Genomic DNA, 22496 nt, shown 5'->3' on the forward strand with positions numbered 1-22496 from the left:
ACCACGGGGCCTTTGCCTCCTTCACTTTCTGTCATTTTATCCTCGTGAAAGCAACGTTTCCTAAGAGACTTCATGGCCAGAGAGGTTTCCTTCTGTCCTTCCCTTGTGTCCTGCTGGAGTGTCTGGGATGTTCCCGGGGGTTGGGGCATTGCAGAGCTCGGGATTGACACGGATCTGGCACTTGCCAGGCCCTTCACCCCCCACGCAGTCCCAGTGCAGCCCCTTCCCTGGCCACGTCTTGGAGGAGAGCAGGCTGCTCCTCACTGATTCTCCTTGGCCAGGGAGAAAAGCACCCAGGGTGAATCCATTCTGAGCCGTTTCAGCTGGAAGAGGGAGGAACATTTTGCCTTCTGTGCCCATTTGCACAACTGAAAACACCCTGGAGTGTGGATTTAGGTCTTTATTCTGGGAGAGGCTCAGGGTGGGTGAGAAGGGGCAGTGCCCATCTTCAGACCCAGCACAAACACTGGAGCCATCAGTTGGGACCAAAGGTGGGAATGCCCAGGTTTCTCGCAGTGATGGTGCCAGTGCCTCTCGAGGAACGCAGCCTGTGCTCCCAGCTGCTGAGGGAGGCTGGTCAGGCTGGTGGTCATCCCTCTCTTGGGGGGTGGAAAGCTGGACATGAGCCAGCAGCGGGCACTCACAGCCAGGAAGCCACCAGTGTCACCAGCACTGGGGAGGCAGGCCCTGGCACAGGGTGCCCAGAGCAGCTGGGGCTGCCCCTGCATCCCTGGCAGTGCCCAAGGCCAGGCTGGACATTGGGGCTGGGAGCAGCCTGGGACAGTGGGAGGTGTCCCTGCCCATGGCAGGGGTGGCACTGGGTGGGCTCTGAGGTCCCTTCCCACTCAAACCATCCTGAGATCGTTCTGTGCCTCTGGCAGCCATCTCCAGACCCCGACAGCAATATCTGAGCCCCAGACCCTCCGTGGCTGCTGCACCAGAGCTCATGCCCAGCAGTTTTCATTCCTTAAAGCCTCCCACAGAGCCCCAAAAGAGAGGATTTGAGGCCTGATCATGGTTTCAGCTGAGGAAGGGGGTGATCACACTCTGTTATTCTGTGTCCTGACTCCGGGGGCCCAAGCGGGCGCTGCCGTTCCCTTCCCTTCCCTGTGCAGCTCCTGGTGCCTGTGCCAGCGGGGCCCTCATCCCATCCCAGCAGCTCCTGTCCCTGCCCTGCAAGTGGCATTTTGTGGAGCCTTTGTGTGCTCCGTGCTCGTGCCTGAGAGCCCCTGTCCCAGGACACCGTGAGCAGCCAGAGTTCCATGGCACGGCACAGGAATGGCTGTTCTGGCACCAGGCTGGGCTACAGCAACACCTGCCTTGGCAGCGTTCATCTCCAGCACACAACTTCCCAAGCACAGTCTCCAGAGTCCTTGAGGACTGCATAAAATATTGGGAAAGTGTTCCAGGAAATGATGGAAGCCATGAGGAATTTAAATATTTTCCCGAGTTTTCTGTCCTCGCCCACATTCTGTCTTCCCTGGCTCCCTCCTCGCCTGCTTCCCGACCGCCTCAAACCTCGAGCTGCGGTTCTGGAGGTCCTGCAGAACCCTGGAGCACCGAGTCGCTTCTTCACTTCCTCCCTGCCACATCAGCCCCGGCTTTGAACAACAGATGAGCAACCCTGTAAATCCAGGCAGGGTTTTCTCCCCTCTCAGCAGCTGAAGCCGCATCATTAATTAATGATTAATCCTTGGGCGCAGTTAGCGGTTGTTTCCATCACCACCCCACACCACTCTCCCCCAGGATGACTCCACACCTTTTTTCCTCCGCACACGTCAGTGGAGTCTCGGGGGCTCAGTTTGGAACCACAATTGCTCTTCCCTCCCTCCCTCCCTCCCTCCCTCCCTCCTCCAGTTGCCACCGTGGGTCCCTTTAGGAGCACAGAGCACCCCAAAGGTGCAGCCGTGTCGTGGCCCTCCTGGCAAGGGACTGTGCTGGCTCCTCCTCACTCCTGAGCTGGCTCTGGACAGCTCCTCTGGATGATCCTCCTGCAGGTGGGATGGATCTCTGAAGATCTGAGCACTCCTGGAGGTGTCCAAGGAAGGCCTGGATGTGGCACTCAGTGCCCTGGGCTGGGGACCAGGTGAGGATCGGGCACAGCTTGGACTGGATGCTCTGGGAGGGATTTCCCAGCCCCAGTGATTTTTCCCTGTCCAACCTCCTACCCGGAGAAGTCTCTTTTCTGGGTGGCTTCCTTCCAGCTCTGAGGAGTAACACAGGAGCTGCAAGCTCAGAGAGTTCAGATCGTGCAGTAATTGGGTGTTACTGTGCACAGCCTCTTCTCTCTTGAAAGGAACAATAATGTGCAGTTTTGTCATCTTTCTTTCCATGAATCAGGTGGTTTTTCCTCAAAGCAGACTTTTTAAAGTGTCTGAAACGTTTCCATTCCTCAGGAAGACAACTGCTCCACTTCCACTGCTTTCTATGCGCTTCTTCAATTCTGTGTAGAATTTGCAGATTTCTAAAAGTAGGAAATGGGAGTTTTTTATAAAAACTTCCCCAGGCCTGGGAACTCCACTCTTCAGGGAGTGTTTTTGTGTTCAGAAGACAGTTACATCTGGATGCCAAAGGTTCTCCAATCTCAGAAATGTCACACTTATGTTGCATGTGCAGATTCCATGGTGCCCTCAGGTCGAGGCCCCACCTTGTCCCGAGGATGAGGCGAGGGAGGATCCGTGACATGGGAGATGTGAGATCACAGTGTGAGGGTGGGCAGGCCCTGGCACAGGGTGCCCAGAGCAGCTGGGGCTGCCCCTGGATCCCTGGCAGTGCCCAAGGCCAGGCTGGACATTGGGGCTGGGAGCAGCCTGGGACAGTGGGAGGTGTCCCTGCCCAGGGCAGGGGTGGCACTGGGTAGGCTTTTCCAACCCAAACCATCCGAGGATTCTGTGACCATTTGACCAGCCTGTCTGATGCTCTTTAAAGGAAAATTCACCAGGTTAATTCAGGTTTTGAGCCCAGTACAATTCCATTCTGTATTTGAACCAGAAATATCCCTGATGCCGTTGTGAGAACGTGGTGGTACCAAGGAGCCATCAGCCTGAATTCCCATTTCTCCCTCTGCTGCATCCCAGGTTGTTGAAGAGCAGGATGTTCACGTCTGGCCTCAGCTGGTTTTGATTGCACCTCTCCTTGCACATCTCTGTGTTCTTCATTCCCATCCTGTGAACGCGCCCTCGGGTGCCTGAGGAGGGGGATGTCCCCAGGGCATCTCAGATCTTTAATTAATGCCTCTGCTTGGCTTTTCCTTCCTCGTGAGCACCTTCTCCTCAGTGCCTGTGTTGCAATGTGGTCTCTGAAGTGTTTGGCTCTGGTGTTCCGCTCTCCCCATTGGCCCCCTCGGGATTTAGGGCTCCACTTCCCTTTGCCACAGCCACCAAAAGCTCCCACTACCAATCCTCACTCACAATCCTGTCATTTTTTGCTATTCCAATCTCCTCTCAGCTTTTCTGTTTTTTCCTGTTCTTGACTGATGTGAGCTTCCCAATCATTCTGCTTTCCCTTTTATTATTATCCTGTAAAACGCTAATATGCCATCCGGAATTTCCCTGTTACTTCAGGATTTATTAAAAATGGATAGCAATAGGCCAAAAAAATTCCAAGCAATTCACCAGGGGCTCTTAGGCCCAAGCTCCCCAGCCTGCTGCCGTTGGAAATGAGTCTGTGCAGAGGACAGTGTTGATCCTGAGGTTCTGGGCTGCAGGAAGTCAGAAATGCTCCCTGGAGGGTGATGAGTTGCCCCAGCAGCTGTGACTTCATCCTTGTCACCATCCTGAGGTGCAGGAGGTGATCCTGAGCAGGGTCTGGTGCACTTGGTGTGACAAAACACTTGCAGGGTTCCCAGGGGAGCTTTTGCAAACCTGACTTGAGCTGAAATCCTCCAGAAGTGCTGAGCTTCACTCTGCACTTGGGAGTTTGTGCTTAAACAGGGGCTCCTTTTCTTACTGTGGTACCTCATTCCATTGGCAGGCAGCCTTTGTCCACATCATTTATCCCATGGATCCATTCCTTTTGAGATCCTGGACTTCAGGATTAGCTCAGAACTACACCTAAAGGGAGAATCATGGAATTCCAGACTGGTTTGAGTGGGAAGGGACCTCAAATCCCATCCAGTGCCACCCCTGCCATGGGCAGAGACACCTCCCACTGTCCCAGGCTGCTCCCAGCCCCAATGTCCAGCCTGGCCTTGGGCACTGCCAGGGATCCAGGGACAGCCCCAGCTGCTCTGGGCACCCTGTGCCAGGGCCTGCCCACCCTCCCAGGGAACAATTCCTTCCCCATATCCCATCCAGCCCTGCCCTCTGGCACTGGGAAGCCATTCCCTGTGTCCTGTCCCTCCATGCCTTGTCCCCAGTCCCTCTCCAGCTCTCCTGGAGCCCCTTTAGGCCCTGCAAGGGGCTCTGAGCTCTCCCTGGAGCCTTCTCTTGTCCAGGTGAGCACCCCCAGCTCTCCCAGCCTGGCTGCAGAGCAGAGGGGCTCCAGCCCTGGAGCAGCTCCGGGGCCTCCTCTGGGCTCTCTCCAGCAGCTCCACGTCCTTGTGCTGTGTCCCCAGGGCTGGGGCAGCTCTGCAGGTGGGGTCCCACCTGAGCACAGGGGGAGCCTCACCTCTAATCAGCACCTATTGAAGATGTGCCACCACCCTTCTGTTTTCTTCATGTTCTTCCCTTTTCTCAAATGGGAAGAAGTTGGATTTTAAGCAATTCCCAGTAATCAGTGTAGTCACCATTGGTTTGCACCAGCTTGATAACCACCATTTCTGGCGTTTTTATTCTTCCTTGGATTAACATTTTGGACATCCAACGGAGTTTTTACGTTCTCATCCCTGAGTTTTCCCTCATAGCAATAACAGTTTTGCTAAGATGGAGAAGAGAGTTTGTGCCTCCCCCCCTTTTCCATTTCTCCTTTTCCATTTCAAATTCCTCTCTCTGGATGAACTGGCTCTGCACGGGGTCCTCCAGGATTTTGGGTGAGGATGGATTCGTGGCAGTACCTCCAGATTGTGCCTGGGCTGCCCTGGTGATTTATCTGGGATTACAGCCAGGCCCTGGGAGCAGCCAGCCCTTGCCATCCCGTGGGCACCCCGAGCCCCGGCAGCAGCAGCAGCAGCCCCTGCTCTGGGATCGTGAGCGCTCCCCACGCCGGCCCAGCCTCCGGAGCCTCCGGAGCGTGTGTGAGACTCTGCACTGCCTCTGTATTAATGATTCATCCCAACCTTTATGTCATCAGGAAGTGTCATTAGAGTGTGGTTATTTTTGTGCACATAATTAGAATATGAAATGGATGGATCCCTGAGGAATTCCTCCTGGATCCTCCAGCCGGCAGGTTGTCTTTCAGCAGAGCCCATTTTCCTCTCGCTTTTACGAGGATGTAGAGCCACAAGTCACAACTTTGACCTGTGCTGACAAATCCCTCAGGGAGCAAACCCAAACAGCGCTCTCCCTCCGCAGCCGGTTCCCCACGGGGTGCCCGGGGAGGTTCCTCAGTGGCTCCTTCCCCGAGCAGGGACTGGCGGCTCTGGGTCCTGGCTCGGAGATTTCACGCCTCTGTCTCATGGTCACAAGTGATGCTTTCAGACACTCCATCCTTTCAGCTGCTCCCAGGCCTGCTGCCCCGGCGTGTCCCCGTGTGTGTCCCTGGCAATGGCTGTCCCAGCCCCTTCATCCTTCGGTCGCGCTGCTTAAGGGGGGGCTCCTGGACGTGTCTCTTTTTGTCTCCTCTGGCCTCCAGAAGCCTGGAGCTCTTTTTCCACGCTGTGAAAAGGCAGCAGAGCTCATCCCGGATTACCGAGGTACTTCTTTGTTGTGGCTCTGTCGTTGCTCCCCGGCCGGGGCCGTGCCCAGCTCTCTGCAGAGCCGCATGCCCCGGCCTGCTCGGAGCTTCCTGTGCAAACCTGTTTGTGGCCTTGGGCTCTTACTGCCGAGCGGGAATTCCATCGGTGGCTTTTAAAAAGCTGGATCTGATCAAAGGCCATTAGTTCTGGTTCTTATCCCCTCAGCTCTCTTATGAGATGGTTTCCATCAGCACAGGACCTGTGTCCTGCCCCAGAACCACCACGAGCAGCTCTTCTCCTCAGCACGGATGGGGAAAGAGACAATCATGGAAATAATGCCCCAAAGGGCTCATCCCATGGGAGCAGAGTCAGGTCTGGTTTCAGGGCACGTGTCACCCAAGTCCTGCCTGACCCTCCTGCCATGGCTGGGTGCTGTGTAGCTCCTCCTCCACCCTCACCACTTCCTGGCATTGCTTTCTCCATTTTTTTGCCGTTCTCCTGAAAAACGCTGGAGCAAGAGCAACCCCTCTGCCTGCATGGACACACCCAGCATGGATATGGAGCCCCTCTGCTATTACAGGGGCCTGGAGTGCCAGGACAAGGGGAATGGCTTCCCTCTGCCAGGGTTAGATGGGATGTTGGGAAGGAATCCTTCCCTGTGAGGGAGGGCAGGCCCTGGCTGTGGCTGCCCCTGGATCCCTGGCAATGCCCAAGGCCAGGCTGGACATTGGGGCTGGGAGCAGCCTGGGGCAGTGGGAGGTGTCCCTGCCCATGGCAGGGGTGGCACTGGATGAGGGTTAGGGTCCCTCCAACCCAAACCATTCCCTGATTCCATGAATACAAGCTTTTGATGTGTTCTTGGCGAGGAGGTGGCTTCTCTCCCATGTCTGAGCAGCAGGAGTGGGGACACTCTCCTCACACTGCTGCTGTTCAGCTTGGATGAACTCCTCAGGCTGTTTTTTTAAGGACAGGGACATCGGACCCGCATCACTTCCCATGTCCCCGCAGATGCCTGCAGAGCAGGGAAATCCCGGGAGAGGGAAATCTGGTGGCCGGCTTGGATGCTCCCAGCATCGAGAGGTTTTGCTCTGGCCTCGTGCTCGCCCCGGGCTGGGCTGGCTCCTGCACCCCCTCCAGCAGCTCCGCTCGCCCCCGGCGCGGGGGGAAAGCTTCCCAGCCACCCCAGCGATGAGCTAAAGGCAGGGAGGTGCCAAATGAGAAGCCTGAAAACTAAACTTGAATAATTTTGAAAGATAACACTTGCTTTTAGCCTTTGTAATCCAAGTCGGTCGTGGAACGGGATGGGAATTGAAACCGTAGGAGTCCTGGGAACGCGGCAGCGGGCGCGGGGTGGGCGGCAGTGATGGAACAATCTGGTCCATCTTGAGCACAGTTACGGGACCCCCACGTGAGGCCCCGCTGGAAAAGGGGGGGCAGCACATGCCCCAGAACTGTGGAAATGGCGGATGAAAGCAAAAATGTCAGGCTTTGAAAGGAGCCAGGGAAAAGGCGGCATTCTGTGTGGTAACCAAGATTTTATTGTTTCCTGATCCCTGCTCTCGGTCCCACAGCTGGGGGGATAGAGAGGAATGAAAACAAACAGCGTTCCATGAATGAGGAGTTCAAACAGCTCGGCGGGGCTGGGGGAACAGACCTGCTCGGGGGGGGCTGGGGCATGCTGGGCTCCGGAGCCGGGTGGCACAGGGGACTGGGGGCAGAAAAAGCCAAACCATGGCAAAGCACAGCGAGGGAACCCTCCGGGTGGCAACTGGAGCTGCCATCCCGATCGCATCTTTATACCAGGAAAAGGATTTGGCTGCTGAGTGGGAGCTGCTGCAAAACATGGATCCTTCCCAGGCTGACCAATGGAAAAGCCAAGCAGGGTTTGCTCGGCTTTCTTCCCCTTTTCCCTGTCATAATCCGGGGAGGATCGTCCTCTAACTGGGAGGGAAGGGCTCTCCTGCGTGACAAGGCACAGTGCCCTGCAGGGATCAGACACGGCACGGGACGGGCCCTGTGCCTGAGGAGCAGCGAAGGAGCCGGGAGGCAGGGCTGGGAATGCGGCCGGCTGGGAATGCGGGCAGCTCCCAGCCTCTGTGGGGACAGGGTTTGGCCACGCTGCTGTCCCCGGGCAGCTCCCACCTTCTGTGGGGACAGCGTTTGGCCACGCTGCTGTCCCCGGGCAGCTCCCACCTTCTGTGGGGACAGGGTTTGGCCACGCTGCTGTCCCCGGGCAGCTCCCAGCCTCTGTGGGGACACGGCTGGAGCCCGGCCGCGGCTGCACGGAGCAGCTGCCCTGGAGTGCCGGGTTTATCGGCGCGTCGGAATGAAAGCTGAAAAAGCGAATTGCAGAAAGAGCTGAGTAATGCCCGCGGCTGCCAGCGCAGCTCCCGGGGCTCCCGGCCTGCCAGGGGGATGTGCCGAGTCCCGCCCGGCCGGAGGCTCTGCCCGCACGGGCCCACGGCCGGGACCCTGCCCTTGGCACGGGGGCTCGATGGAGCAGCTTTAATTCGGCACTAATGATGGGGCACTGACGGGCCCGGCGGCCTTGGGGGGGTCACAGCCCCTCCACAGCCCCAGGATGTGGCCAGGGCTGAGCCGCCGTGTCCCCAGGAGAGCCAGCCCTCCGTCCGGGCCGGGATGTGGAACCGAAGCCGTTCCCTGGGCAGCCGTGGTCCCCTCTCCGCACCTCGGCACGCTCGGCCTCCCCGATGCATCTCCTGGGTGCCAGCCCAGGCCTTTGTGTGTCTGGTTAATGATCTGCTTTTGGACAGTTCAATGTGGGTGTTTTGGTGGGATAGGCCGTGGGCCGTGTAATGATCCTGTCACCTGGGCTGGATCATGAGTATCCCTGGCCGGCATCGCTGAGAAGCCCAGTGCTGGCCGGGATCCAAGCCACAGCACAACATCCCAAAACTATTTAGGCTGGAAAAGCCCTCCCAGAGCATCCAGTCCAAGCTGTGCCCGATGCCCACCTTGTCCCCAACCCAGAGCACTGAGTGCCACCTCCAGGCCTTCCTCGGACACCTCCAGGGATGGGCACTCCAAACCTCCCTGGGCAGACCCTGCCAAGGCCTGACCTCCCTTTCCAGGGAGAAGTTCCTCCTGGTGTCCAAGCAGCCGTGGTCTGGGCTGCTGTTTGTGCTTGCAGTGCATCCCCCATGCCCCCGGCCCCCTCTCAGTCTCTGTATTTATGTGCACAGGTTTGTCTGTCCGTGGGGATGTCGGGGTGTCACAGCACACCCAGCTTTTCTCATCCCACGTTCTGGAGCAGTGTGAGCCTCTGGATGTGGGGAACATGCCAAGATCAGACAGGGATGGAGGTCCGTCCTTGTCCGAGTGATCCAGCTGCCACCCCACACCCCACAGGGGGACAGGGGATCTGTGGGATTGGGGCAGAGGACACCCTGCCTCTCTCCCTCTGTTGCCATGAAACTGTCCCTGCATTAGGCTTTAGCCGGGGATTTTATTAATGCCTCAGAAAGGTTATTAGCCTTCCCCACTAATGAGCCTTTCATGTATTCCTTGGCGTGCTCGCTCCGGGAGGCGGCTGGAGCCGAGAGCCCACGGAGGATGGGGAAATTCAATTTCCCTGCAACAATCGGGTTAACAGCCCCGGCTGGGGGGGGTCTGATTTAGGGGCCTTGTTTTCTGGTTTAAATATTTCCCTCAAAGAGTGTTTGCAGGGAGGGGGTTGGATTATTTTTAGCGCACGCTTCGATCGAGCTGGAATTATTCAGGCAGCAGCAGCAGCAGTTTCATGTGCAGCTCTGGAAGGGCTTCTCCTCCCTTCCTGGTTAACGTAAATAATTGTTAAATTACTGGTGAAAAGAAAAATAGCAAATGGCAACACAGCCCCAAATCCTGGAGAAATACCTTGCAGGCAGATTGCAGCCCCGTGACTGCACTCGTGATGTTCAGTGCAGGAGAGGCTGCGGAGCGGCGATGGGGCTCCGAAAAACGGGATTTGGGGCCTGCAGGCGGTGGTGGTTGCGGTGCCCCGTGTGTCACTGCACTTCCAGCACCAGCCTGAGCCTCGAAGGGCTGTAAGGACAAGACCCACGTCCTGCACTAACCGGCCCAGCAGCATTCCAGCTTTTATCACAGCCTGAAGTCAGCAGAGTCAATGTGCGTGAGGGAAAGGCAGCCAAGGGGGAGCATCCCCTGAGTGCAGACGACTCCAGAGCAAACTCCTGTTCCCTCCTGTGCAGCCCGAGTGGCGTAGGCTGGATGAGCCTCATGCAAAGCAGGTTTAAATGTGGTTGGAGAAGTTTTTTCCAAAATCAGTTGTCAAGGGTTTTCTGTTAAAATAGAAAGATGTGTAAATTGAAATTCCTCTGTAGTTCATTATTTCTGTCCTGAATTAATTACTATTCAGCCTTCCTGCAAGGGACTTGGATTTGCTCTTGGCATCAGACAGGAGGAGATTGCTGGGGCTTTAGAGATGGGGATGAGAATTCAAACCTGAGGTATTTTCCAACCTAAACCACTGTGTGGTTCTGTGAAAAGTGGCAGGAATATTTGGAAGAGAAGCTGTGGGTGCTCCATCCCTGGAAGTGTTCTGGGCCAGGTCAGATGGGGCTTAGGGCTGGGGTAGTGGAAGGTGTCCCTGGCAGAGCCAGGATAAGGTCCCTTCCCACCCCAGCTGTTCTGGGATTCTGTGAAGTCCCAAGGAGGCTGGTGAGGAAGCTCATCTTGGCTGAAGCTCCGGCTCACCCAGCAGGGCTGAAGGCCCTGGAGCAGGGGGGATGGAGCAGGTTTAGGCAGCTCCAGGCACAGGCAAAGCCGGTGGCAGAGGAGGGAAGAGCTGCCCTTGCCCTGCAGAGCTGGGCTGCACCACCAGCCCCACGTGCTGCAAACTCACTGCAGAGCTGAGGACACCCTGACTGGGGAGGTTTCTCAGAGCTGTCGGGTAAACATCTGCCAGGAGGGGATTTTGAAGAGCAGACCCAGCTGGGGTGCACGAGGTGTTTCCTTACTGCTGTGTTTGCCGATGGTTCTGTTCATTCCTGTGCAGCAGGAAATTCCCCCACCTCACCTGTGAACAGCAGCTCCCACAGCTCTGCAGAAACAGCGCCCAAAACTGCAGAAAACACAGGTTTTGTTGTTCTTTTAGTGGCAAGAACGGTGAGTTCTCTGTAGCCCTCCAGCATGTTGGTTCTGGGATAGTCTGCTCATCGAGTCAGTGAGTCCTGGAATGGTTTGGGTAGGAAGGGATCTTAAGTCCCATCTCATTCCACCCCTGCCCTGGGCAGGGACACCTCCCACTGTCCCAGACTGCTCCAAGCCTCATCCAGCCTGGTCTTGGACACTGCCAGGGATCCAGGGGCAGCCCCAGCTGCTCTGGGCACCCTGTGCCAGGGCCTCACTGCCCTCACAGGGAAGATTTTTCCCTCGTGGAGAGTCTGAGGACTGAGCAAGAGGAGCCACAGAGAAAGCCAAGGGCAGTGCTGGGTCTGGGGGCTCGGCTGTGGCCCCCAGCCCTGGGCATGGGGAGAACATCTGGGCCAGAAGATGCTGTTCTTCCTGTGGAAAGCCCCTGGAATATTCACGTACAGGGAACGTGATAAAAGCTTTTCAGCTGGGGCCTGGTGAGTCCTGGCGTGAGGCAGCCGAGCTCAGGGGCCGGTCTGTCCTTCCAAAGGAGAGCATGGAGAGGGGAATTAGGCACTGAGTGAGATGTGGATGAGGAGCCCATGGCACTGCTGCAGACCCCTGGTTCTCTGGGATGCCAGGACATCCTCTGCTGGCTCCCTCCCTCCCTCCCGCAGCAGGGATGCACAGCCACAGACCAGAGGCGCAGCCCATGTGCTCGTGTTCTCCTTTTTGGTCTGTTTGTGCTGCATTTTCTGGAGTATTTGGGGCATGACAAGATGTTTACTTGTCTGAATTGCTTATCTGAAACCTGCTGGCTCTTGGGTTATTGTGTGTGCAAGATCCCTTTTACTTTAATCTGTTCCTAGGAATAAGCTTCATATTAAAATGGAACAGAGCAGCTGGGGCTGCCCCTGGATCTCTGGCAGTGCCCAAGGCCAGGCTGGACATTGGGGCTGGGAGCAGCCTGGGACAGTGGGAGGTGTCCCTGCCCATGGCAGGGGTGGCACTGGATGGGCTTTGAGGTCCCTCCCAACCCAAACCATTCTGTGATGCTTCTGTGATAAAATCAATGTCTGTTTATTGCAAAATAGGATTTCTGAGTTTCTCGGTGAACACCTGTAGGTTCTGGGACTTCTGGGGGTCTTTAGTTTGATTTTCCACTTGAAGGAGATGAACTTGATGGTTGGACTCAACTAAAGGTCTCTTCCAACCTAAACAATTCCATGATTCCAAGCAGGACTGCTTCTGGCACTAGATCAGGCTAGTTCTGGCTTCATGTAGCTCTGGAAACCTCTAAGGACTGGGGGTCCTGTCCCTCTCTGGGGCAGCTTTTCCAGTGTCCATATGCCTGTGTTAAAGGTGAGGCAGGAGCTGGTTGTGAGGAGCCTGGAGGGGAGGAAGTAAAGGGGAAATGAAAGGGAAATCCAGCTGTACTTTTCTGTCTCCTCCTGACCCAGGAGGAAGCAGAGCCTTTCCAGAGGTGCATGGTCACACTCCACCTGGGGACTTCTGGCTGGATTTGGGGCAGGAATTCCCACGAGAGTGGCCCGACTCTGGAGCAGACTGCCCAGAGGGTGGTGGGGCCTCCTTGGGGAGACTTTCAAAGAGCAACTGAAGAAGAGCCTGAGCAGCACCTTGGGGCTGACCTTGCTGCAAAAAGGTGTTGGGCTGGACACCTTCCAAGGCTCCTTCCAACCCAAATTTTTGAAGGCCTTTTTCATCCCATTCTCCTTTAAAGCTCTCCTCTGTCACAGTGGTTGTAGGAAATTCGGCAGCAGTTCCCCAGAGGGTGGGGGACCTCCAGCTAAACTGCTGGGGTGAGGGAGCTGATGGTGAAGCAGCGTCTTGGAGAGCTGCTAAAAGCCCTTATGGGCACTGCTTCCCTCCCATCCAGCGCTTCCCCTGGAGCTGATCCGTGCTCAGGGCACAGCTCGGCCTCTTTTCCGGGAAAATGGTGTTTTAGGTTAAACCTCACAGCTCTTGTATACAAGACTTGATAAGCCAGGGACAATAAATCGAAGTTGGCTCCTAAACATTTCAGGAGCCAGGTCAGAGGTTTCCTTCGTGGTTTTTCTAAATTAAAATCCATCTTCTGTGTCCTCCCCAGTGCAGTTTCCAGGAAGGACATGCAATGAGCCAGTAATTCCTGGATCTGCTGAGGCTTCAGCTCCAAAACAGAGTCAGAGAGGAGTTTACAAACCTGTTCAGCTCTGTCTCGGCTCTGTTTACAAAAGGCATCCCGGCGTTTCCCACCCTGGGAGCTCCGTGGAGGAGCAGAGCTGAGCACAGCTGTGCCAGGGAATGGAGACATTGAACCAACAGCCTTGGCAGAGGCTCGCTCCTATAGCCCCAGATCCAGGGACACCTCAGCTCCAGGGGTTTTGGACCTTGAAACGGCCTTGAGCTGCACCAGGGGACAGTTAGGTTGGATACTGGGAACAATTCCTTCATGGAAAGGGTGGTCAAACCCTGGCACAGCTGCCCAGGGCAGGGGTGGATTCCCCATCCCTGGAGGGGTTTAAAAGCCCCGTGGATGTGGCACTTGGGGCTGTGGGTCAGTGGTGGCCTTGGCAGTGCTGGGGGATGGTTGCACTCCGTGATCTTAGAGCACTTTTCCAGCCTCAGTGGTTCTGTGAAATCCATAATTCTGGCATTCCTTCCACCCCTCCTGTTGCCTTCAGCCACTGGAGAAGGAAGGTTTGACAGTGATTTGTTGGCCCTCTCTGCAACACCTTCTCAGTTAGCCTCAGGAGCCCCCCCAGGTGTCCCCACCAAGGGTCCTGTGGTGGCTCTGGGCTGTGCTGGGTCACTGCCCAGCCCTGCAGGGGCACAGCTCCGTGTCCTCCCACGCCGGGCTGGCACAGCTCTGCTGCACCAGGTGCCTTTGCTTTCTCAGCAGATCAGGTGCTTTCTAGGACTGGGCTGGTTTCAGCTCTGTGGTGTGAGCTGGGGCTGAGGCTCCCTGTCACCCTCGGTGTCATAGTGAGACTGCTTTGGGTGGGAAGGGACCTTAGAGCTCCTCTTGTTCCACCCCTGCCCTGGGCAGGGACACCTTCCACGAGCCCAGGTTGCTCAGATTTCCATCCTTGGCTCTTCCCCGTGGCCTCAGGCCCCCTCCCTTGTGGCAGCAGGTGCCTGAGAGCCGTGGGCTGGGGGTGGCAGGGAGATGTCAGCGGGGAGGAAACGCCAGCTCAGAGGTTCCGATTCCGGCTCTCGCTGCACGTAGCCCCGGCCGGGCTTTTCCACAGGGCCAGCACTCGGTGCCGAGGGAAGGGACACCGGCGTGTGGGGGCCCCACGTGCTGCATAGAGTACAGGAGGAGACTTCAGTATGGGAAAGGGATTCCTTTCCTCTTTGCTTTTTTCTTTATTTCTCTTGCCTTTCCTCTTTTTTTTTTCTTTTCTCTGAAAAGGTCCCCCCTGAGCCTCCTTTGCTCCAGGCTGAGCCCTTTCCCAGCTCCCTCAGCCGCTCCTGCTGCTCCAGCCCCTTCCCAGCTCCGTTCCCTTCCCTGGACACGCTCCAGCCCCTCAGGGTCTCTCCTGTCAGGAGGGGCCCAGAGCTGCCCCCAGCACTGGAGGTGCCCCAGCAGTGCCAGCACAGGGGACGGGCACTGCCCTGGCCCTGCTGCCAGCCCAGAGCTGGCACAGCCCCGGGGCCAGTGGCCTCTTGGCCAGTGCAATTCAGCTCTGCTGTTCCCCTCCTGCCTCGGCTGCCGGGTTTCTGCGGGGCCCTGGAAAGCCCCATCTGCTCAGTTGGGGTCAGGTCCTGCCACGAGCAGGAAGGAGCTGCCACCCTCAGAGGTCCTCAGTTCTCCCTTCAGCCCAGGGAGGTTCTTGCAGGTCCCTGTTCCATCCTGGAGCTGTTCAGGTGTTGCCTCCACTCCCAAAAGATGTGGCCGTCTGTGGGGACTGTGGCCTTGGAGAAATCATCCAAGGCATCATCCATGAGGAGATTGGAGTATTTCCTGCTGGAGATGAGAACCTGGAGAGGTTTGTAACAGTCCCTGCAGGAGCCGCACGGATGTGCAGCTGTAGCTCAGCCCATGGTATTTGGGGTCGGGCTCTGCTCCCAGGGAACAGGGACAGGACAAGAGGAAAGGGCCTGAGGCTCAGCCAGGGCAGGCTCAGGGTGGATATTGGGAACAATCCCTTCCTGGAAAGGGCTGTCCAGCCTTGGCCCAGCTGCCCAGGGCAGGGGTGGAGTCCCCATCCCTGCAGGGATTTAAAGCCCCGTGGATGTGGCACTTGGGGACGGGTCAGTGGTGGCCCTGGCAGTGCTGGAGGATGGTCAGACCTGATGGTCTGAGGGCGCTTGTCCAGCCTCAGTGGCTCCATGACTACAGTTTCAGCCTGCCCAAGGCAGAAGTTTGATCCTCCTGTGCTTTGCCGAGGGCTGGCGCTGGCTGGAGCTGCTTCGTCACCACTCTGCAGGGTCAGGACTGAGGGGCTGCTGGGGCTGGAGGGGTCCTGGCCGTGGAGCTGTGGGCGGCTCCAGCTGGGCCAGCACGTGTTTCTAGGAAGGCGATTTTCAACTCTTCACTGAACCGACAACTTTCGGATCCCCTTCGAGCCCCGCGTGCGGTGGGTGCACCACCCCGGGAGCTGCACGAGGAGGGGGAGCAGCCCTGCCCTGCCCTGTCCCCGTCCCCATCCCCGTCCCCGTCCCCCTCAGGATGTGCCGTGGCCGTGACCTCAGGGGCTGCTCTCACAATCACTGTGTTTTCCAGGAACCGCGTCACGGCGCGGGTGAGGGACATTCCCGGCCCCGCTGCTCCGCTGCCCGTGGAATGCAAATCAGCCCAACCAGCTGCTGCCAAGCGGTTAAAAACAACTAAAATGAAAAATTCGAGTGTTGGGGCACTTTCTCTAACATTGATGCAAACAGTGTGTCTCAAAGAGGAATGTTGGTGACAAAATATTTCCTCTTGCCAGGAGCTAACAGGAGTGGGCACTGCCAGCCTCGGCATGTCTGGGGATCACGGTGACCCTTGGGCCAAGGAGCGAGCACACCAGGGTTAGATGGGACAAGGGGCAGGGATGGATGGGATATAGGGGAGGAATTGTTCCCTGGAAGGGTGGGCAGACCCTGGCACAGGGTGCCCAGAGCAGCTGTGGCTGCCCCTGGATCCCTGGCAGTGCCCAAGGCCAGGCTGGACATTGGGGCTGGGAGCAGCCTGGGACAGTGGGAGGTGTCCCTGCCATGGCAGGGGTGGCACTGGATGGGCTTTAAGGTCCCTTCTCACCCAAACCATTCTGGGATTTGATGATCTGCAAAACCCACTGTGGCCAAGGTGGGGACGTGTGAGCTGGGCTGAGCTTGTCACACGCTGTACAATTTGTCCCCTCGCAGTTTAGGCAGGTGTGTTTTGGGGCATGGAGTCAGCACTGAGATCTGACTCCAAGAACTGAGCTCTCACCTCTCCCTCCGCCTGGAACGTGGTCAGGCCTTGGCAGGGGCTGCCCAGGGAGGTTTGGAGGTTTGGAGTCCCCATCCCTGGAGGTGTCCAAGGAAGGCCTGGAGGTGGCACTCAGTGCCCTGGGCTGGGGACAAGGTGGGGATTTGGCACAGCTTGGACCTGATGATCTTGGAGCTCTTTTCTACCCTCAGTGATTCTGGGATTCTAAATAACAAAGGCTCTGTGACTTTTCTTTTCCTCACACCTGCCACCATCCGCGGTCTCCAGGGGTAACAGGAGCACGTGCAGAGGTCCCAGGATACAAAATGAGACCTGGGGGACGAGCTTCAAACTAGAAAATATTCCCACCCCCTCCTCTGGCTCTCTCCTGGGGAGAGGAGAGCTCTGGTTCTGGCCCTTCTCCGAGGCAGGTGTTAGGGCCAGGTTTGCTCCCCTTTTCCATCTTCATGGGCTGTTTTCCCTCCCTTGGGTGGCTGCTGAGGCTCAGTCTGGGAGGAGGAGAAGGACAGAGCCGGTTCCTCCAAACCAGAGCCGTGGGGAAGGTGGCAGCTGCCACTGTCCCCATCCATGTCCCACAGGCTGCACTGGGAGCACCCAGGCATGGGCACCATTTGCCACAAATTCATGCAAATTCAGACACTCCTGCCTTTTTCTGTGCATTTTCGGTGGGTGTTTAAGGTTTGATTTGGTGTTTGGGTGCAGGGAAGGGAAGCTGCTGGTGTGGTGATGCCTTTTCCTGGTCTTAAAACCAAGAGTCAAACATGGTTAGGAGGGAAAAAGGGATTTTACCTTGGTATTTATTTTAAGGATCCTTAGGTGCACACGTCCAGGTCATATGCACCGAAATGCACCCCGCAAAATGCACCCCCAAAGATTGGGTATAACATTATAGGTTTTACTAATTAGCAGACCTATCAAAGATTCCCCAATGAGAGGCTCAAGTGAGCCCCCCTCCCCAAGGAGCCTTCTCCTGGATGGTTCTATCTTGGTTTACAGAATGTGTTCTGGAGAGCACCTTGGGGTCTGGGGCACACGGATCCCTGGCTACGAAGCTTCTAAAATGTTGAGTCTCTCAGCTTGGCAAACAAGTCCCAGAATGTAGGCAAAAAGCACTGAGAATACAGAAGTTGTAAAAAAGGTGTAACAGGGGTATAAAAGAAAAGGCAAAAAACCTTCATGGCATCAGTGACACACACACGTCTGGGTGGCTTTTCCTTGGGAAGGCGCCGCTGCCCTGCTGCAGCCCCGTCCCCTGCGAGGCCGTGGCACAGGGACACGTGACTCCCCAGTTATTAATGCCATTTCAAAATGACAATTTTCCACACGGCCAGGTTTTCATGTTAATACAAACATCAGCACGGGGCTGGCAGGGAGAGAGCGATGAGCCACAGCTGTGGCCATCCCGAGCAGCGTCCCGTTCCTGGGAGCTCCCGTGGGACCGGCATGGGGACGCTGGCAGTGTCACCATGTGTGGGGTCCTGGTGGTGTCACCGTGGGTGGTGCTGGTGGTGTCACCATGTGTGGGGTGCTGGCAGTGTCACCATTGCACAGGGTGCTGGCGGTGTCACCATGTGTGGGGTGCTGGCAGTGTCACCATTGCACAGGGTGCTGGCAGTGTCACCATGTGTGGGGTGCTGGCAGTGTCACCATTGCACAGGGTGCTGGCAGTGTCACCATGTGTGGGGTGCTGGTGGTGTCACCATTGCACAGGGTGCTGGCAGTGGCATGTCTGTGCTGGGTGCTGTGGTGTCACCATTGGGATGCTCGTGGCGTCACCGCTGCTCGAGATGCTCATGGTGTCACCATGCACAGGTCCTGGCAGTGTCACTGTGCAGGTCGTGGCAGTGTCACTGTGCAGGTCCCAGCAGTGTCACTGTGCAGGTCCCAGCAGTGTCACCATGCAGGTCCCAGCAGTGTCACCGTGCAGGTCCTGGCAGTGTCACTGTGCAGGTCCCAGCAGTGTCACCATGCAGGTCCCAGCAGTGTCACTGTGCAGGTCCTGGCAGTGCCACCGCAGCATCCCTGCTCGCCGGCCGTGTTGCCCCGGTAACAGCCGCACGTCACCGGGAGCAAACCTCGAACCAGCTCAAAAAAAGGCCACAAACCAAAGGCACAAACGCCGGGAGTGGCTCCGGGGCTGGGCAGCTCGGAGCCCTCAGTCCCGAATTCCTGAGGAGCAGTGGCTTTAATTAAACGTTGCTAAAATGTGAATGCAGTGACGGGGCCTGCAGGGCTTAGGGCCGGGAACAGCGGGACAGACTGAGAGAGCTGCGGTGCTCACCGGGAGAAGGATCCTGGGAGAGCTCAGAGCCCCTTGCAGGGCCTAAAGGGGCTCCAGGAGAGCTGGAGAGGGACTGGGGACAAGGCATGGAGGGACAGGACACAGGGAATGGCTTCCCAGTGCTAGAGGGCAGGGCTGGATGGGATATTGGGAAGGAATTGTTCCCTGGGAGGGTGGGCAGGCCCTGGCACAGGGTGCCCAGAGCAGCTGGGGCTGCCCCTGGATCCCTGGCAGTGCCCAAGGCCAGGCTGGACATTGGGGCTGGGAGCAGCCTGGGACAGTGGGAGGTGTCCCTGCCATGGCAGGGGTGGCACTGGATGGGCTTTAAGGTCCTTTCCCACCCAAACCAGTCTGGGATTCTGGGATTCTCTTGCAAGGCCCCTAAAGCCCAGCCAGGGCCCATGGGCACCATACACCAGGTACAAACCAGAGCTCGTTTTTTTGGGAACGCCGAGCCAATAATCCCATGTCAGTCCTCTCCTGTCCCTCCCTCTCCTTGCCCTGCCCATCACCAGTGCCCAGCCCAGCTGAGCCCCAGAGGCTTTGCTGGGGCAGGAGCTCCTTGGGAGCTTTGCCAAGTGAACACTGCACAAGATTCCTCTGAACCCTCCACGACCCTGAATTTGTTTGGGATTTGCAGAGGGATTCAAGGCTGTAGGCAGGCCCCTGGAGCTGTCCCTTACCAGTGAGGGGGGCACCAGAGGCCGTGTTGGGGACGGCACTGTCACCTCTGGTGCAGAGCTGCTCTTGAGGGTGTTGGGATGGCACAGCAGGAATGGGGTGGGTTGGACTGAAAGAAAATGTAAAATGAAATCTAAAAATTCACTGACAGCAATAAGTCAAATTACATGAATATATCTAAAATATAGAAGTGTAACTATAAAAAATACATTAAAATACATAAAATAGCTATATATGTAATACATTAAATATCTACTATGTAATATATAAATATACAAAACATGCAAAGCATGTGATTTCATAAAAACATGTAAAAATATATACAAATATAAGAAAATATAAATACATAAAAATACATACAAATATAAAAAATATAAAAATAAGTTAATGAAGTTCTGCACCCGTTGTGCCACCACCTCCCACAGCACCCCCTGCTCGTGCATCACATCCCTGCTCAGACCAGGAGCGTTCTGGGGAAGAGCCTTTCCCTGCACGTTCCCCTCTCTGTTTGTCTGTTTGTTTTTGCAGAGCTGTTTTTAGCCGTGCCCCAGAGCCCAAAGCCCAGTTTGCAAAGGGGTCTCTGTGTCTCTGCAGGCGCAGGCAGCGGGCTCGGCCCAGCCCTCGCCCACCCACGGCCGCCCCCCGCCCGTGCCCGTCCGGTCAGCCTCGGCCGGCTCCACGCCCACGCACGGACCCCAGGACACCCTCACCGGACTCGGGGGCGACGTGCAGGAGGCCTTCACACAAGGTGACCACCAGGGCAGGGCACCCCAGGGCCGTGTCACCGTGGGAAGGAGCGGGGATGGAGAAAAGATATTGGGAAGGAATTGTTCCCTGGGAGGGTGGGCAGGCCCTGGCACAGGGTGCCCAGAGCAGCTGGGGCTGCCCCTGGATCCCTGGCAGTGCCCAAGGCCAGGCTGGACATTGGGGCTTGGAGCAGCCTGGGACAGTGGGAGGTGTCCCTGAAGGTTTTGGAACTGGATGATCTTTAAGGTCTTTCCCACTCAAACCATTCTGGGATCCCATGTACAGCACACACGTAACTCACCCTATCAAGGCAGTCATTACAAACCCCTCTCCTGTGCCCCACACCAAGGAGTTTGGGGGCACATTTTGAATCTTTTGAACTTAATGAAGTTAATTTCTGTGAAGATGATCTTCCCTGCAGGGAAAGGATCCCCCATCCCAGAAAGTTACGCCCACAAATAATTTAAAGAATTAAACCTTACAAACCTGGTGGTTGAACTGCAAGAAAAAACACAAGAGGTTTCAAGGCTCTTTTCTCATTGTTGGCCCATCTTGGTCCAGAGCTTTTCATCTTTAGTAGTCCAGCAGAATCCTGGAATGTAGAGCTGGGAGCAAAAAACAGCAGCAGGGCCTGGTCTTCCCAGGCAGACATGGAGGTTCTTCCTGGACATCACCTCTTTGAAGCTGGACATGCACCTGTCTTTGATGTTCTCCTCACTACCAGTGAGAGAAAGGACAGAAAATCCTCTCTCCCTGAAGCACGGGTGAGGACTCAAGGGATGGGCAGCAACCAACAAAGGTTGGACTCAATGACCTTGGAGGTCTTTTCCAGTCTCAGTAGTTCTGTGATTATCCCTGTGGACCTCGTGGTGCTCCCTGGGAAATCCCATTGGGAATCAGTCCTGGGCAGTGAACAAGAGCCCGCACCTGATGCAGAAGTGGTTTGTTTCTTTAAAAGCTGACAGGTCACCTCAGGTGGAGTCACTGGAGGTGGTTTCTCACTCCAGGGAGGGAAGATTGTGAATAGAAGCATCAAATCCCTTTGCCAGGTGGACAGGTTCCTTCTCCAAACATGGAAAGAAACCTCCCAGAACCGAGGCTGCATCTCCAAACCAAACAGGTTTGAGGTAACAGTTTGTGTTTATCAGTGGATGTATCCTTCTGGAATGATTTTTGCCCTTGCCTAAATGAGCTGCTGCCAGAAGAAGGCGAGGGAAGAGGCTGTGAAATGGCAGCAGAGGAGCAGGAGTGCCAGTGAACACCACTGGTTGCCAGTGAGCACTTTCAGCTGGGATTTGGGGCTGCAGCGGGACCAGGAGCCCTCGGCCTCAGCAGCCTCAGCACAGGGAACGCTGCGGGATGGCCCCTCTGAGACCTTCAGCTCCTCTGGAGAAGGGGATGTCTCCTCCTCATCCCATGGGTGGGAGCGAGCTCCTCATGCCTGCACACTGCCAGCGCCGAGAGCAGAGCAGGCATTTCCAGGGAGGCAGGATGCCAAATACCAGAGGCGAGCGCTCCATCTGTTGCTGTGGGTGGTCCAGTCGCCTCCTCTTCATCTCCACAGCAAGTTTGGTGGTGCAGCCCAGAGCTCTTGGCTGATTGCTGTGGCAGCTGCCTCTCCTTCCCCCTGTGCAGGATCCCTTTCTTTCCCCAGGCGTGGAACAGCAGCACCCTGAGCCTGACCAGGCACTGGGAGGATCTGCAGGACCCAGTCCATCGCTCCCCCCTTCCCTTTGTTCATGAAGAGCATGAAGAGAGGGAATGGTCTTCCTGCTGCTCGGAGCAACGAGCACGTGATTATGGCAGGACATGATGCTGGATCTTTCTTCGTTTTCCAGCCTTCCCTGGGCATCCCCATTTGTTCTGTGTCCATCTGCCTTTTCCTGGGAAGGTGCAGAAGCCAAGGTTGTTGCCTCTCCCTAGTGACTGCTCCTTCATCAGGACCTGCTGAGATCACCCAAAGTGAAAACTTGTGGCTTTTCCAGGTTTTTAACACCTGACAGCATCTCAAATGTGTGTTGCAAGGAACCAGGGGTTGTAGAAAGCCGTTCAGGGCTGGGTGGAGGGCTCATCCTGGCAGCAGTGTTGGTGGGGACCAAAACAAACCCACAGACACCCCTCAGTACTCTGATTCTGCTTTAACAAAACATTTCACTCATTTATACTAACTTTTGCAGATCCACCAGATGCTTAAAAATGTGATGGTTCCACCTCTCACTGCCATGAGCTCGGGGAGGGCAGGGACACCAAGGGCTCGTTTTCCTTCCCAGGGCATGAGTCCTCCACGAGCTGCCCCATTAGTGGGGGAAATTCTGGAGCAGGAAAGCTTTAAAGAACTGAATCTCAGAGATCTTGGTCTTACAGTCTTGAGATTGGAAAAGTTTCCTCCTTAGATGATCTCTTGATCTTCCACTCGGTGGAGGATTACCGAGATTGGCACTTGGAAGATGACCAAGCATGACAGGTTTGGAATAAAACACCCTGAGGGTTTCTGGGTGAAA

General features: G+C 56.3%; 1 protein-coding gene across 7 annotated transcripts in view; it reads left to right on the top strand.

Moving 5' to 3' along the window:
• DTNB (dystrobrevin beta) overlaps positions 1 to 22496 on the top strand; it is a 130540-nt gene that overhangs the window by 94986 nt on the left and 13058 nt on the right. For all 7 annotated transcript variants that reach the window (XM_069011925.1, XM_069011927.1, XM_069011928.1 and 4 more), the window contains one exon: positions 19843 to 19996. In XM_069011925.1, the coding sequence (XP_068868026.1) occupies positions 19843 to 19996 (154 nt within the window). The remainder of the gene's footprint in view (positions 1 to 19842; positions 19997 to 22496) is intronic.

This window comes from Aphelocoma coerulescens, chromosome 3 (assembly GCF_041296385.1).
Source record: "Aphelocoma coerulescens isolate FSJ_1873_10779 chromosome 3, UR_Acoe_1.0, whole genome shotgun sequence".
NCBI lineage: Eukaryota > Metazoa > Chordata > Aves > Passeriformes > Corvidae > Aphelocoma > Aphelocoma coerulescens.